Genomic DNA, 17,467 nt, shown 5'->3' with positions numbered 1-17,467 from the left:
GTTCCGACAGCAGCGGCGACCCGGCCTCGGAGCTGGGGCAGCGGCGATCCGGCCTCGGAGCTGGGGCAGCGGCAGCGGCGACCCGGCCTCGGAGCTGGGGCAGCGGCAGCGGCGATCCGGCCACGGGGCTGGAGCAGCAGCAGCGGCCACCCGGCCTCGGAGCTGGGGCAGCAGCAGCGGCCACCCGGCCTCGGAGCTGGGGCAGCGGCAGCTGCAGCGGCGACCTGGCCTCGGAGCTGGGGCAGTGTTCCGGCGGCAGCGGCCACCCGATACGACCGCGGGCCCAGTGGACGACATCGTCGGAAGCTCGCAGGTCACAGGTTGGTGACCTGTTCTCCGGAGCTCCCGCAACAACAGCTGCGTCCGCTGGACTGGAGGGCCGCAGCTTCGGCAGCTTCGACCGCTTCGACCACCCCGGGCCGCGGAGTTGAACCGGCCCGTTCGCGGAGCTCGGATTCAGCTGTGGGACTGACATTACTTACCATCGCCCGGCGGGGTCACAACATCTGAAGCCTGGATCGCCTCGCGTAGAGGGAGAATAAGAAGGGATGAGACAAAGTCTTAAGACTTTTGCCTTCCATCACAGTGAGGAGGTGCCTGGTGAACTCACTGTGGTGGATGTTAATTTGTGTTTATTGTGTGTTTTTGTCATTTTTACTATATGTAGGACTGCAAGGCAACAAAATTTCGCAAGGTCTGAATGACAATAAAAGCTAATTTGATTTGATTTGATTTGAATTTGATTTGAGTCCTGAGGTCCTCACTTATCTCTTGGGGAACTAAAAGAACATTTTTATTTTTATTTCAAGAGTTGAACACCCTGCAAGGACTGCATTCCTGTTGCATTTCCCTTTCTAGAATCTCCTGCCATGTTCTCTCAGCTAATAAGCTCCTGACTTGGAGAATCAAGCAGGATGGTGATGTTAATATCAGGGCAGCTAAGATCTTGGGCAATGATAATAATAATAATAACTTTATTTATAAAGCACTTTAAACAACTACAGTTGCCACAAAGTGCTGTACATGAGAAATCATGAACGAAAAGCTATTACAAACAATTAAAAACCATTAAAAACCGTACAACGAAGGACTATAAAAAACACACTAAAAATTAAAAGACATTAAAAGCACTAAAAACAGGAGCAATGCCTCAGCCAGTGTCGAAAGCCAAAGAATAAAAATATGTTTTTAGGGAGGATTTGAAGATGGACAGTGAGGGGGCCTGTCTGATGTGCAACGGCAAGGTGTTCCAGAGTGCCGGAGCAGCAACAGAAAAGGCTCTATCCCCTCTGAGCTTCCGCTTAGACCTTGGTACTGATGAGGAATGATGCTCAGGTTTACCAGGAGGGGTAGGATGTTCCAGGTTCCAAATTTGACACTGAATAGCAAAACCTCATGCATTAATCTCTCTCACCAGCTATCACATACACTTGACATTGGTCTTCATCTGATCGTAAATAGACCCAAGATAGTTGGATACCAGGCTTTGGTGCACAGGTATAACATACAAATCTGCTTCCCAAAATCTTCCAAATCCATTTGCAGGAGAAATGAATCAACATCAGTTTCCTCCCCAAGCCAACATGCCTAGCCAGCATCACAGCTTGAATGACACTCAACAGCTCCCATGGGCAGGCTGTATCACTTACATGCCTCATACCAGACTCCTGAACCTGGCACACTACTCAAAATACAGGATAACAAGAGATCACCAGGAGGATACAGCAAAACCTTCACGCAACTCAGGGTACTTCCTGGATCTTGACCATTTAAAAATCTGGACTCTTTCAGTCAGGAGTATGCTACTTATCTGCTTCATCAAAATCTCATGTCCACCTGCGAGAGAGTCTATGAATTCTTCAGCCTCCTCATAACCAAAATGGAAGGTAATCAATCATCCTTGCTCAAGGGAATGTCGAAGAAGTAGCATTATGTCCCAGAGTTTGGAAATGAAGTATAATCTCAGAAGACACTGGTAAACATGCAGTGCATAAAGAGGGTAACACTACAAGGCCAAGCAGGTCAGAGTGGATCAATGTACACGTACTGCTGTTCTTTCCCGGGTGCCCACAAATCGATACTGTCTGATTAAAGTCAGTTCTTGGTACTTTTCTCCCCCATTTAGAAGAATCATGCTGAGAAAAAAAAACCATTAACTGGTATTTCTAGACTCTACTCCACAGAGCCCAATGTGTGCTGAAGGTCCAGATATAGTGACTGGTTTTCTGACAAGAAACAGCCAAGGAAAACCTCACGGTAATGTAAAATATACCACTGGGGTATTCTGCCGAGATTTGATCATCACAACACAAAACAATGATATTTATGAACTCTCAAAGGTATGGAAAGGAGATGCTAGTCTAAAAGAAACGAAAATCTTATAAAGCCTAGTACTTCAAAGAACCAATTAGAGTGATTGAATGCACAGCATTTGCACCTGATTAGTTTAAAAATAATACTGCTCAAATAATTTGGTAGCTTAATTATGCAGGAAAAATAAGATCAAAAAGGAATCTGCCTTAACTAACCCCTAATTACATTATTAAGTATCCAGACCCTTGTTCGCATCAATTACAAAACAAGATCTCCTAGCCAACAATGATCTATTCTACATTTTCCTGATCAACATCCCCTTTGATGTCTCATTTTCACACCTTACACTTCCTTATCTCTGTGTCTCACTCTCCCCTGACTCTCAGCCTGAAGAAGGGTCTCGACCCGAAACGTCACCCGTTCCTTCTATCCAAAGATGCTGCCTGTCTCGCTGCGTTACTCCAGCATTTTGTGTCTATCTTAAAACATACAGCCAAGACTGCTGGTGGTCCACTGCTCCCATGTGATGAACTGAGTTTCTTCCTCAGTATCCTGAGGATATTCCTGGGTATCCCGACTCATAGTTATCCCTCAATCAGCAGCACTAAGAATATTTGCTCATTATCACATTTGGAGATATTCACTGTGTGCTAGTTTACTGCCACAATTCTGATATAAATAACCCAGCAGTTCAAAAGTATTTCATTGTCACAAGAATCTTGGAATGTCCTAAGGCATGAAATTTAAGTGTGGGTATCTGCTTGCCTCCTTCCTCTATTGAGGAATTGAATAGGTTCTTTGTTACACGTAATGTTGAAGATCTTGGGAGTTTGTCACGCATGTTGAGTTTCTTGAGAATCACTCATCCAGCAAGCAGAAAATAATCCATCATACTGTACTGTACTCCTGACTGGTGCCTTGTAGATAGTAGGGGACAAAGAATACAAAAGTTGAGAGAAGATTAAAGAGAAAACTCCAGAACTGAATGCCCCGATCGCTGGAGGCACGGGTAGCAAAGGAAGTGGTTAACATAAAGGCCAGGAAAGAAAGAGCTCTTGAGTTCTTGGAAGGTTGCATGGCAAGAAGAAATCACAGAGGAAATAAGGTGAAAAGTCGGAGAGATTTGAAAACACAGGCAAGCACTTTTCAAGTGAAACATGGCTGAAACAGCAGACAAAATGGGTCAGTGAAAAAACATGGGTAATGTGTAAATTTGGACATTGGCAGCAGTGTGTTAAAATGACCCAAAAATTGTGAACAGGAAGATAAGAGGCAGGGGCAAAAGAATTCCATAATAGTCAAGGTTTAAGATGGCAAATGTGTAGAAAATGGTTTCAGTAGCTGATGAATTCTACTGCAAAGGCACATGAACTTAAATTTCTCAATAGCATGGAAGGATCTGAACATCTCCAACTTATTAATTCAGTTCTTAACTATTGTACTATGTTACCAAACCCTGAGTAAGGAGCTATTAGGACAGATGGATTATGAGATCAGTTAAAAGCAGGAGAGTAATGCACAGAAGTAGTGGGATTTACTGAGGAAAATTAATAGCTTGGAGTTCTAGGCAGTAGAGAAATATATCCAATGATGGAACAATTAAAATGGGACACTCAAGAGATGAGAACTATTGTGCAAGGAAACAAAATAAAAAATGCAAAACAAGTACATTTTCTGAAAATATGTTCACTAGGAACATGCATACAAAGATTATTCTCTCTTCCAAGGGAATATATTTCTTGCACAGAATTAGAGATCAGCTGTGGCAGAACACCATCGAATATATCTTGGCAAACTAAATGTGTAGGAGATCCTATAATCATTCATAATTGTACTGGCTTTATTATAAAGAGGACATACCAGATCCACTGCAGCAAATAGCAAACTAGTTAAAAGAGCACTCATCAAAACATTACTGTTGCACATTGCAATTATGTTGCTTGAAGAAATAACGTAGATGACAGAAGTGTAGAACGTAGATGGCAGAATGATACTTTTTATAATTAATAAGAATTTCTTTGTTGCTGGCATCACTAAAGATGCAAGTATTTACTGTCCATCAGACATTTTAGTTTTAAAATCTCAAGATGACATATTGGAGAATCTGGTACTGGCATCCCCTGCACCAGGAAAAATGTGAAAAAGAGCAAGCAGAGAAAAACCCCTGTGGTCACAGGGAGAACATGCAAACTCCACACAGACAGCATCTGTCATCAGGATCGAACCCAGATGTCTATCAGCTGCGCCACTGTGCCAATTTTCCACCAAGGAGGGCTGTAATGCCAGACACAGTCAAGATAGATGTTTTTCATCAAAGGGAATCTAGGAATATGGGGTTGATACAGGAATGCAGCACTCATAGTAATAGGTAAAATGCTGGAGGAGACACAGGGGGTTGTGGAAAAGGTGATCTGTGCCCTTGTTGAAGAATTAAGTGCTGCATGCAGAGACTGGTGGAGTGAAAGGCAAGAATTGTGGGAAATCTCCCCCTGTTGTCTAGGTGAGATTGGGTGAGAGCAGAAGTGCAGAACATAGATGAAATACAGATGAGAGCTTGGTCAAATCACAGTGGGGGAGAGGAGTCGAGTTTCCTGAAAAAAGGGAGACACTTCAGACTCATCGAGAACAGACAAAGCAGAGACAGGAAAACTGAAAGGGACGGTGTCCTTACAATCATGGGAGCTAGCTGTGAGAGTCATTGATATTAGTGGATTGTTTGTCTTCTGAGATGGAGACAGATGTCAAGAAAATGCAAGTGGTTTCAGAAATGGTCCAAATTAATTTGGGGGCAAGGTAGAAGTGAGTGGTAAAGCTGATGAAATTGAGGAATTCTGCACCAGTGCAGGAGGCAGCACCAATGCAAACATTGATGCAGTAGCGAAGGAATTGGGGAATGGTGTCGGAGTCGGCTTGAAACAAAGACAGCTTCATATAGGCAACAAAGCAGGCAAAGTTAGGCTTTTGTTTACTATAAATCTGACAGGCCTCCTTACAAGGACATAGCAAAGTGGTTTAAAGAACCTACCTGCACAGTAGCTTATTGCAACAGCAGCTAACCATGGAGTTATAGACTCTAACTCTAATCTAGTGAAAGATTTAATAATTTAAAAGTAAAATCAAGAAGAATCTATTGACCATTAAATATTAATTTATCTGGTCCTGTTCACTGGGTATACAATGTGCCTGCATTTAGTGGAAAAAAAACTCTGGATGTTAGGTACAGTGCTGGTAGCATGGAAATAGAGGCCTGCAAAGCTAGGAAGGAAAAATAGGAGGGGGAAGGATTAGTTGGGACAGCCTTTTCAAAGATATAACACAGATGCAATGGGCTAAACAGTCTACTGCACTGTGAATACACGCTTTCCCTCTCCTGCAATCAAACTTTACCTTTGGTTAGTCTTGTATGTGATCATAGCTTCTCATTTTTCACACAATCAGCTTCTATGGAGGTCTTATGATGAAAGGACATAAATAAAACAAATGTCTGGAGACCCATTATGGCCTTTTAATTAACATGCTGACTTGGGACTTATTGCTCATTAACAGTAACGCCACAAGTCCCAACTGCAATGGAGACGTTTAGGTAATTTCCCCAATCAGAAACACCTGGAAATTGCACTGCTGACATTTATAGTTGTAGTACAGTTGAAGTCTCCACTAGAAAGGTAGCTATCTGGAATGATTTCTGGGGGAGGAGATTGGTACACGAAGAAAGGTTGAATAGGTTAGATCTATACTCATCATTCACAAACAATACATGGTTATAATGAAAGAAAATATTCTGAGGAGAATGCCTAACTGGAAGATGGGAAGTTATTTTCTCTTGTGGGAGCATAGTTTCAGAATAAAGTGTTGCCTATCTTAGATGTAGATGGAGAGGAATTTCCCATCTCAAAGGGTCAGGTCAAGTCAACAGTCATGAGTTTTTGTCATGTCCCGAAATGAAACAGTGAAATTCTTATCTAGTAGAACAGAAATGTGAACATATTACATGGAATCTTTGGAATTGTGCACCTTAGAGAATTGTGGAGTCAGAATCACTAGAAATATTCAAGGCACACACTGACAGGCATTTAAACTACAAGGATATGGGAGAGATATACTGTGGAAGAGACCAATGTTACCAGCACATTATCTGATATAAATATTTTATATCAGATAATGGATGCTGTCTGTGTGGAGTTTGCATGTTCTCTCTACAACTGCATAGGTTTCTTCTGGGTTCTGCAATTTCCTCCGATATCCCAAAGATGTGCAGATTAGTAGGTTAATTGGTTTCTTTAAGATTGCTCCTAATGTGTCGTGATTGGATGAGAAAGTGAGATAACATATGCAGGGGGATGTGGACTGGGTGGGCCGAAGGGACTGTTCCCATGCGATATCTCTCAACAAGGGGCAATGATGCTTTTTCCCCTCACATATGTTGCCTGAGATCTTCTGAGTTCCTTCAGCAGTATGTCTTGAGTTGATTTGGCTCCAGATTCCTGCATCTGCAATCGCTTGTTAGAAGTCTGGAGCAACCTGGCCAACAAACGCCCGCCCACTTACAGCCCGCTGTGAATCAGCTAAGAAAAGCACCGCCCACCCCACGCCCCATTGGCCAAGCCCTGTCGACCGGAGCTCCTCATTGGCCACATCGCTGTCAATCACCAAGGCGGGCACGACCCACCACTCGCCCAATTGGCTCGTCTCCAGACGGCAGCCCCTTCATTGGCCGCTAATCAACCATTAGAATGAAGCACCGCCCACCGCCACCCGTCCCGTGGGCCAATCCTCACTGCTCATTGGCCAGTGTCGCTGCCAATCTGCCATCGGTCAACCGCCCATTGGTGACTTCCAGAAGGCAGCCTCCCCCATTGGCCGTACAGGCTGTCCATCGCTGTGGAAGCTGAGTTAAGCACCGCCCACCGCACGCCCCATTGGCCGTACAGGCTGTCCATCGCTGTGAAGCTGAGATAAGCACCGCCCACCACACGCCCCATTGGCCGTACAGGCTGTCCATCGCTGTGAAGCTGAGATAAGCACCGCCCACCACACGCCCCATTGGCCGTACAGGCTGTCCATCGCTGTGAAACTGAGATAAGCACCGCCCACCACACGCCCCATTGGCCAATCGGCGCCATCGGCACCGCCCCCCTTGCGAAGCCAGCCTCCTGATTGGCCCGCATCCTCGTCGATCACCGCCTGGCCCCGAAGTTTAGCCGTTAAATCCCCCTCTCAATGCAACTGACAGCGTCTGGAAACAAGTTGGGGGGCGACGGGGCGACCGCGTTTTCAACCGGAAAACCTCGACCGACCGCCGCTTCACCGCTTCGCTCCACCCGCGCTTTCTTACCGACTCGCTGTCCGACCTGGGTGCTGAAGGGGTTCCCGTAGAGGAACTCCATGTCCGCCGCTCGGGCGGGAGGGAGGCGACAGGTCAGCTGACATCCGTCACGTGCCTCAACCGCCGCCCCATGGGCAATGACGTCACCGCAGAAAAACAATACCAACATAAATCCCTCAAAAAAAATCAACCCCCCCCCCACCTAACACCCACAAACTTTGCAAATACCGATTATAAAATAAAATACACCCGCCACCGTTCGATGATATTGCCCTTTCATTTTTAGCCCCTCCCCCCCACCCCCACCCCCACCACCCCCGACTTTCCGGAAGCAGCAAGACGTTGTGCAGCAGCACCCCCTGCAGCCTGGGCTGAGCAAGGACACCGGGTGCTGCAGGGCGAGAGGTGCAGGAAGGTACTGCAGGTAATAATAATAATAATAATCATATCTTTTATTGTCATTGCACATCAGTGCAACGAGATTTGGTATGCAGCTTCCAACCGATGTCAAAAAATAAAAAAGATCAAGATGCTCCTCTAGAATCTTTGCTGCAGATGCTGGTTTACACCGGAGATAGACTCAACAATGCCCCCCCCCCCCCCCCCCCCCCCCGAGGGTCAGGCAGCATCTCTGGAGAGAAGGAATGGGTGAAGGGTGAAGGGGCAAGAGTGTCTTATTGTCATATGTCGCAAAAAGAACAATGAAATTCTTACTTGCTGCAGCACAACAGAATATGTAAACATAGTACTGTAAACATATGGAGAAAAAAGTTCAGTGTGTATATACATGCACACACACACATATATATATATATATATATACACACACACATATATATATGTGTATATATACATATATACATACATACATATATACACATACATATATATACACATACATATATATACACATACATATATATATACACATACATATATATACACACACATATATATACACACACATATATACACACACATATATACACACACATATATATACACATATATATACACATATATATACACACATATATACACATATATACACACATATATATACATATATACACATATATATACATATATACACACATATATATACATATATATACATATATACACATATACATATATACACAATCATATATACACAGATAAGAGATGCATATAGACACATATAAGAGAGATAGGGACATAGAATATATAGACATATAAGAGATAGATACAGATAAGATATAGACAGAGAAGAGATAGATACATAAGATATATAGACATAGAATATATAGACACATATAAGATATATACATATAATAGATAGACATATAATATAGATACACATATAATATATACACATATAGGTAAGAGAGAGAGAGAACAAGAGAGAGAAGATAGAGAGAGACACAGAGAGAGAAAAGAGAGAGAGACAGAGGAGAGAAAGAGAGACACAGAGAGAGAAATAGAGAGAGACACATAATAGGAAAGAGAGAACACAGAAGGTAGAAGAGGACTAGAGAGATAGAATATAGATAGAGAATAGAGGGGAGGAGAGAATAGAAATAGAGAGAGGATAAGGTGTAGTAGGGAGAGAAGGGATAGAGAGAGAAGAGAGAGAGAGTATGGAGAGAGAGAGATGAGAGAGATGGAGAGAGATAGTAAGATGATAGAGAGAGAGAGAGAGAGAAGATAGAAGAGATAGGAGAGAGAGAGAGATAATATAAGATATAATAGACATATATAGAGATAGATAGAAGAAATAACTAAGATAGATGATAAGGATAAAGACGATATATAATATAAGATACATATATATAATATATACACATATATATAATATATATACACATATATATAATATATATACACATATATATATAATATATATATTTTTTTCAATTCAACTTTAATGTCATTGCACAAATACTGAGTATCGGTACAACGAAATGCAGTTTTGCGTCAGTCCGTAGTAGTGCAATATAGAAATTTAAAAAAAAAAGAGGATACAGAACAATAGAAAATGCAGAATAATTAAACAATGGGGACGGAGGGACCGGAGGAATCTATCGGCGGGACTCCGAGTTCAGCAATGCGACGGTATGATTGTAGAAGCTGTTCCTGATCCTACTGGTACGAGACCTGAGGCTCCTGTACCGCCTCCCTGATGGGAGGAGGGCAAACAGTCCATGATTGGGGTGGGAGGGGTCTTTAATGATCTTCCCAGCTCGTTTCAGACACCGTTTTCGGTGGAGGGCATCCATGGCAGGGAGCGGGGCGCCGATGATGTGCTGCGCGGTTTTCACCACCCGTTGTAGTGCCTTCCTGTCCGCAACAGTGCAGCTGCTGTACCATACCGTGAAGCAGGCGGTCAGGATGCTCTCGATGGTACACCTGTAGAAGTTGGTCAGGATCTGGGGGGACAGGTGGGCTTTCATGAGCCTCCTCAGGAAGTAAAGGCGCTGCTGTGCCTTTTTGATCAGCTTGGAGGTGTTGAGGGACCAGGACAAATCCTCCGAGATGTGTACCCCGAGGAATTTGTAGCTGGAGACGCGCTCCACCTCAGTCCCGTTTATGTGGATGGGGGTATGTCTGCCCCCTCTGACCTTCCTGAAGTCGACAATAAGTTCCTTCGTCTTCTTGGAGTTGAGGACGAGGTTATTATTGGCACACCAGGTTGTCAGGTGCTGGACCTCCTCTCGGTAGGCTGACTCATCGTTGTCACTGATCAGTCCTACCACCGTGGTGTCGTCAGCAAACTTAATGATGGCGTTGGATCCGTACTTAGGGATGCAGTCGTGGGTGAAGAGGGAGTAGAGGAGAGGGCTGAGCACACAGCCCTGTGGCACGCCGGTGTTCAGTGTTATAGTGGTGGAGTTGAGGTTGTTGACCCTAACAGACTGTGGTCTGTTGGTGAGGAAATCCAGTGTCCAGTTGCAGAGGGAGGTGGAGATGCCAAGCCCGCTGAGTTTGGTGATCAAGCTGGCGGGGATGACAGTGTTGAAAGCGGAGCTGAAATCAATGAACAGCAACCTGATGTAGGAGTTGTTGTTGTCCAGGTGGGTCAGGGCAGAGTGTAAGGCCGCCGATATGGCGTCCTCTGTAGACCTGTTGGCCCGGTAGGCAAACTGATGGGGGTCCAGTGTGGGGGGGAGGCTGGCTTTGAGGTGAGCCAAGATCAGCCGCTCAAAGCACTTAGCAATGACAGGGGTGAGTGCCACTGGGCAGAAATCGTTGAGGCTCCCTGTGGCTGACTGTTTGGGCACTGGCACGATGGTTGATGTCTTGAGGCAAGTGGGGACAACACCCTGGGCCAGTGAGTGATTGAAAATGTCGGTAAAGACTTGGGATAGTTGTCCAGCACATGCCCTAAGCACCCGGCCAGGGATGCCATCGGGGCCGGCAGCTTTGTGCTCATTCACCTTTCTCAGTGCATCTTGTACAGCAGAGGTGGAGAGACTGAGGGGTTGTTCATTTGGGGGTGGAGCAACTTTGATGGCTGGGGTTTTGTTATCACGGTCAAAGCGAGCATAGAAATGGTTTAGCTCGTCAGGAAGGGTGGCGTTGTCTGGGGGAGGGGTGTTAACTTTCTGGTAATCGGCAAGGGATTTGATTCCTTGCCACATGCGCCTGGGGTCAGAGTTGTTATGGAAGTGCTCCTCAATCCGCCGTTTGTGATTGAGTTTGGCATTCCTAATTCCCATTTTCAGATTGGCCCTGGATGAGCTGTATCCCTCAGCGTCGCCAGATCTGAAAGCGCATCGCGAGCCTTCAGTAGGAGTCTGACCTCCCTGCTCATCCACGGCTTCTGGTTAGGGAAGGTCTTTATTTCTTTGTGTGTAGTGACATTATCGGTGCAGAATTTTATATAATCCATAACTGTTGAGGTGTATGAGTTGATGTCCACTTGTGAATTGAAGGTGGACTGGGTAGCAAACAGACTCCAGTCTGTCTGCTGAAACTGCTGCTGTAAAACAGAGACAGTCCCCTCAGGCCAGACCTTCACTGTCCTCGTGGTAGGTTTCACACGTCTGATCAGAGGTGTGTATTTACACACATATATATACATATATACACACATATATATACATATATACACACATATAATAAAGATGACACAACAGGTAGAGATACAAGATGACACACATATAAAGACAGAGAGACACACACATAGAAACACATATAGAACACACAGAGAGAACAGAGAGACACACATAGAGTACAGAACACACAAGAGAGACAGTGAGACACACAAGAAACTAAACACACAGAGTAGACAGAGAACACAGATGATAGACAGAGAGACACAGAGTAGAGAAGCGAGACACAGAGATAGTACAGAGAACACAAAGAGATCATATATATACATACACATATATATATACATACATATATACACATATATACATACATACATATATACATACACATACATATATACACATATATACATACATATATATACACATATATACATACATATATATACACATATATACATACATATATATACACATATATACATACATATATATACACATATATACATACATATATATACACATATATACATACATATATATACACATATATACATACATATATATACACATATATACATACATATATATACACATATATACATACATATATATACACATATATACATACATATATATACACATATATACATACATATATATACACATATATACATACATATATATACACATATATACATACATATATATACACATATATACATACATATATATACATACATATATATACATATATATATATATACACACACACATATATATATACATATATATATATACACATATATATATATACATATATATGTGTGTGTGTGTGTATAGATATATATATATATGTATATATATATACACACACACATGCGTATATTTATATATATATATGTAAATTACACTTAAAGTACTTTGTGTTTTAAATGTAATTTACATATATTTATATACACACACATCCGTCTGAAGAAGGATCTCGACCCGAAACGTCACCCATTCCTTCTCTCCAGAGATGCTGCCTGTCCCACTGAGTTACCCCAGCATTTTGTGTCTAACTTCGATTTAAACCAGCATCTGCAGTTCTTTCCTTTTCACACACATATACATACATACACATATATATATAGGAAGGATCTGCAGATGCCAGTTTACATTGAAGATAAACACAAAATGCTGGAGAAAAGGAATTCCCCAAACGTCATCCATTCCTTCACTCCTGAGATGCGGCCTGTCCTCCTGAGTTACTCCAGCATTTTGTGTCTACACACATATATCGAGACCCTTGTGGTATTTATTATTGAAGAGTTTGAGATTTATAAGCTAAAATAAATTTGGGGTTCTGGAGGCTAGTCCATTATTTCAGAAGTGCAAAGATACACGTCAGAAATGACTGTTCAGTCTGCTGAATCTGCAATGCAGCCTTTTTCCAATCCCAGCGTATTGCTTATTCCTGTCCTCTTTCATGACAGAAGTATATAAAATTATTTAATGCATATTTGGGGTAGCTAATCAATGCCTTTTCGCCAGGGTGGAAATATCAAATACTAGACGGCACAGATTTTTGGTGAGAGGAGGAAAATTAAAACATTTCAGAGGCTTTTTTTAATTTTTAAACACAGTGGTGCGTGCGTGAAACACACTGCCAGTGGAGTTGATGGAAGCAGATACGATAGCATCATTTAAGAGGCAATTTGATGGGCGTATGAACAGACAGGCAATGGAGCTTTTGGACCATCAGTTTAAATTGGTCATGGTCACCACAGACATCATGAGCTGTAGGGCCTGTTTCTGAACTATGTTGCTGTCTCTTTGCACTGAAGAATGGCATTCATTTAATTGAGTTGGAGGGATAATTGAGTTGGAGGGATTCATTGAGTTGAGTCTGAAGAAGGTTCTCGACCCGAAACGTCACCCATTCCTTCACTCCATAGATGGGGTGGAAGATTGCAACCTTCACGTGGTCTGCCCTGTTTCGACTAATGCAATCAACTCGACGTGCACAAACAGAAGATCAAATAGAACAAGTTGTCCTACAACTTTAGGCTGTGCATGCCACACGAAAGAAGAAGCAGACTCCATAGATGCTGCCTCACCCGCTGAGTTTCTCCAGAATTTTTGTCTACCTTCAATTAAATGAGCCTCTGCAGGCTCTGTGAAATAGTTCCCTTGCTAATTATTTTATTTTTGTTAACATTAGATCATAGTGATAAAAAAAGATTTGATAATGAACAGAAATTCTCTTCAACCAGAAACAGTCTGAAGAAGGGTCTCGACCCGAAACATCACCCATTCCTTCTCTCCAGAGATGCTGCATGTGCCGCTGAGTTACTCCAGCATTTTGTGTCTACAATCATTCTATCCATCCACAAGTTCTCCCTGACCTGCCAGGTATTTCCACTATTTTTAGTTTTTACTTTACATTTCCACATCTGCATGTTCGTGGATTTTCACTTACCTTGATGACATAAACAATCTTAATGACTCCCTCTGGTCCTGCCTGTCAACTGTGTAGGAAAGAATTGCAGATGCTGGTTCAAGTCGGTCTGAGAAAGGGTCTTGGCCCGAAACATCACCCATTCCTTCACTGCAGAGATGCTACCTATCCCACTGAGATACTCCAGCATTTTGTGTCTATCTACCCGTTCGTTAACTGTTGACCCTGCAGCGAGGAAAAACCTAAATTGGAGTTTGTGGTACAACAATGCATCTAATAAGCATTATGAATATCTTGGTTTTCTTCCTGCTTCCCAGTTTTTTAATCCTGTTTGAAATTCTTTGACTTCATACTCTTATATTTCCTCAATGGTGTGCGAAAATCTTTCTAAAGTCACTAGCAATTCTTTATCAATTGATCTTGTTTCATCCTTCAAAAACAAAGCACTTTTTGGGGGAAATAGAAACATAGAAAATAGGTGCAGGAGGAGGCCATTCGGCCCTTCGAGCCAGCACCCCCATTCATAAAATCAATAAGCCATGCCTGCCTTCTCCCCATATCCCTTGATTCCACTACCCCCTAAAAGAGGTAATTTGAGGAGGCACCTGGATTTGAACTAGGGACCTCCTGATCTGCAGTCAAATGCTCTACTACTGAGCTACACCCCCACACTTGGCTACTGTATTGACTTTCCCTTCATCAAAATGCATGGTTATTTCATCCCGAAGATTCTAATCTTCCAGCCAGAATTGATAGTAAACAACTGTCCTAGAATTATGAGTCATAGCATTATCTGCAACCAACTCCTTCCTATGTTGCCACTACTGATAACACCAATGAAGGGTAGAAATAAATGAAAGAATCAAACAGAAACTGACGTACAAAATTCATTATCTTTTATATCACAGCATATAATACAACTAGTTAAATGTGTGCAAATCAAGATAAACCAGGAAGAACTTTTTATAAAAGCTCAAAGTAAAACAGCAAGTATTCTAAATCTTTGCCTTCTTTTTTTTTAAAAGACACTATATACACACACACACACACACATATGACTTTTAAAAGAGAAATGCCCAACTTATATGGTCAGTAATTGAGGATTGCTTCTGATATTGTCAGACTTACAATTCAATGAGAAAACAAACCAATGTGACACGGTGACATTTCAAACCACAGCCAAATTACATTTTTACAAAAGATAAAACCAGTTCAGTAACTCTCACTGACACACGGTTGTGTTGTGGTTTCCTCCGGGGGACGTGTGGTCAATGAAATCTGCAGAGAGAATGCTACACAATCTAGGTTCATTTTAGTGTGTGTTTTGTTTCTGAGCAGATAAATAGATGTCCAGCACTCAGTGACAGCACATAATGCCTATATCAGATATGGAATAAAATCTCACTACTCAACCCCAAAAATGCTTTACAAACAGTCTCCAAAAAATCTCTCTATTGCTCTAGCATGACATTGTCAATCCCCATTCCAGCCATCACTTTGGCCTCTTCTTAGCTAGCCAGTGAAAGACAAGGTTTTAAATCTGAGATGGGTCTAAATTCCAATACAAATTGTGAGGGAACAGGTGCAAATAAGACTCCAACAGAGTGGGAACTGCTGGAGTATGTGGGGCTGATGTCATGAAGTACATCTTCACAGTATTATGTTTTATCTGGAAAGTCAATTTGAGAGGAGACCTGATAGAAGTATATACAATTATGAGGTATAGATAGGGTAAACAGTCAGAACCTTATTCTCAGAGTGGAAATATCGTAAACTAGAGAGCATTGCTTTAAGGTGAGAGGGGCAAAGTTTAAAGGAGATGTGTCGGGCATGTTTGGTTTGCAAAGAGTGTGGTGGGAGCCTGGAACACACTGCCAGGGATGGTGATGGAGGCAGATATCATAGTGTCGCTTAATGCCTTTTAGATAGGAACATGGATATGCTGGGAACAAAGAGATGTGGATCAAGTGCAGGCAGATGAGATTAGTTTATCTTGCCTTCATGTTCAGCCCAGATATTGTGAGCCAAAGGGCCCACATTTAAAAAAGGAATCTGAAAGTTCCCTCATCCCCACAATTAAAAGTTTCATAACTGAGATTGATGGAACTTCAATAAGACTAAAGGCTACTGAGCCATGTCATGTATTTGGAAGATGCTGTTATGCCACAATCTAATTAAATGGCAGAGCAAGGGCAGAACTTTCTGCCATTTACTTCTATATTCCTGCAAACAAATTGAAAAATACTTCAAACGTTGGCAAGGTGCGATTAAACTTGATTTTTTAGAAATAAAATATACCTACAGAGGAACAAGTTGTTTCAGAAGTGCGTGTGGCATTGATAGTCCATATCACGCCACTTCAATTAGGTAGGATCATATTTTCATCCAAACACCCACATGACAATGGGTGACTTTAGATTTTATGCATCAAATATCCTGTTTCTCACAGTAAGGACAGGTCAGGTGCATTCCCACAACCCGAGAATTAAACGGTTTGATCAATATCAAAGTACTGTACTTAAATAAATGACTGAATTTTCAACGGTATTTAAATCCTTAAAATGTGACCTTGGAAACAAGTGATGAAACTAAACAGTTCAGACAGAAGGTATTTCCGTTTAAAGAACTCCTTCAGAGAGCCCCAAGCATTCACCATCATTTTGGTTGCATTGAGGAAAGAAAATGGCTTACAAGGAAGAATATTTTAAAACTCATTAAAACATGAATTAATTGAAGACATGATAGAAAATAACTAGAATGATGGTAACTCAGCCAACAATTTTTCAATTAGCATTTGGCTGTGGTGGTAATTAATGTATGTTTAACCAACCTCATTTTATCCAAGTACAACTTTCTCTATTGGGTTAGAAAATAATTTATGGTTTAAAAGTAGCATAACAATGAGGGAGACAAAAATGCTGGAGCAACTCAGCAGGTGAGGCAGCATCTATGGAGCGAAGGAAATAAGCGACATTTCGGGTCGAGAGACTTCTTAAGACTGAAGAAGGGTCTGAAGAGGGGTCGAGACCCGAAACATCGCTTATTTCCTTCGCTCCATAGATGCCGCCTCACCCACTGAGTTTCTCCAGCATTTTTGTCTATCTTCGATTTTCCAGCATCTGCAGTTCCTTCTTAAACATAACAATGAGGGAAGTATTAGTAAATTAGTACCTAACTTAGCAATGGGACAATCATGTTGTTTGCAAACAGATTAAATAACAACTTATTGTTACTTTAGTATGATGTGATATAATTCTAAAGTAACCATTATCACTGTAGAATGCTGCTAATGATCACCGAAAGGCTCAGAGATTGTCAGCCATTTTGACAACCTAATTTTTCTGCGTAACA

The 17,467-nt window shown here is 42.1% G+C and overlaps 1 protein-coding gene and 1 non-coding gene across 4 annotated transcripts in view; both read right to left on the bottom strand.

The window, feature by feature from the left end:
* LOC116967037 (TOM1-like protein 2) overlaps positions 1 to 7,773 on the bottom strand; it is a 44,801-nt gene extending 37,028 nt beyond the window's left edge. Inside the window, exon 1 of one of the 3 annotated variants that reach the window (XM_033013478.1) lies at positions 7,649 to 7,773. In XM_033013478.1, the coding sequence (XP_032869369.1) occupies positions 7,649 to 7,700 (52 nt within the window). In that variant the 5' untranslated portion in view covers positions 7,701 to 7,773. The remainder of the gene's footprint in view (positions 1 to 7,648) is intronic. The other 2 variants (XM_033013477.1, XM_033013480.1) reach the window with 2 other exon arrangements.
* A 6,939-nt stretch (positions 7,774 to 14,712) lies between these two features.
* trnac-gca lies at positions 14,713 to 14,784 on the bottom strand. Its single transcript has one exon. It is a non-coding gene; the product is annotated as a tRNA-Cys (tRNA).
* Between the last annotated feature and the right edge of the window lie 2,683 nt (positions 14,785 to 17,467).

Source organism: Amblyraja radiata, chromosome 38 (genome assembly GCF_010909765.2).
Source record: "Amblyraja radiata isolate CabotCenter1 chromosome 38, sAmbRad1.1.pri, whole genome shotgun sequence".
In the NCBI taxonomy this organism is placed as follows: domain Eukaryota; kingdom Metazoa; phylum Chordata; class Chondrichthyes; order Rajiformes; family Rajidae; genus Amblyraja; species Amblyraja radiata.
The sequence above is the reverse complement of the archived record's forward strand: the minus strand, read 5'-3'. Positions and strand labels throughout refer to the sequence as shown.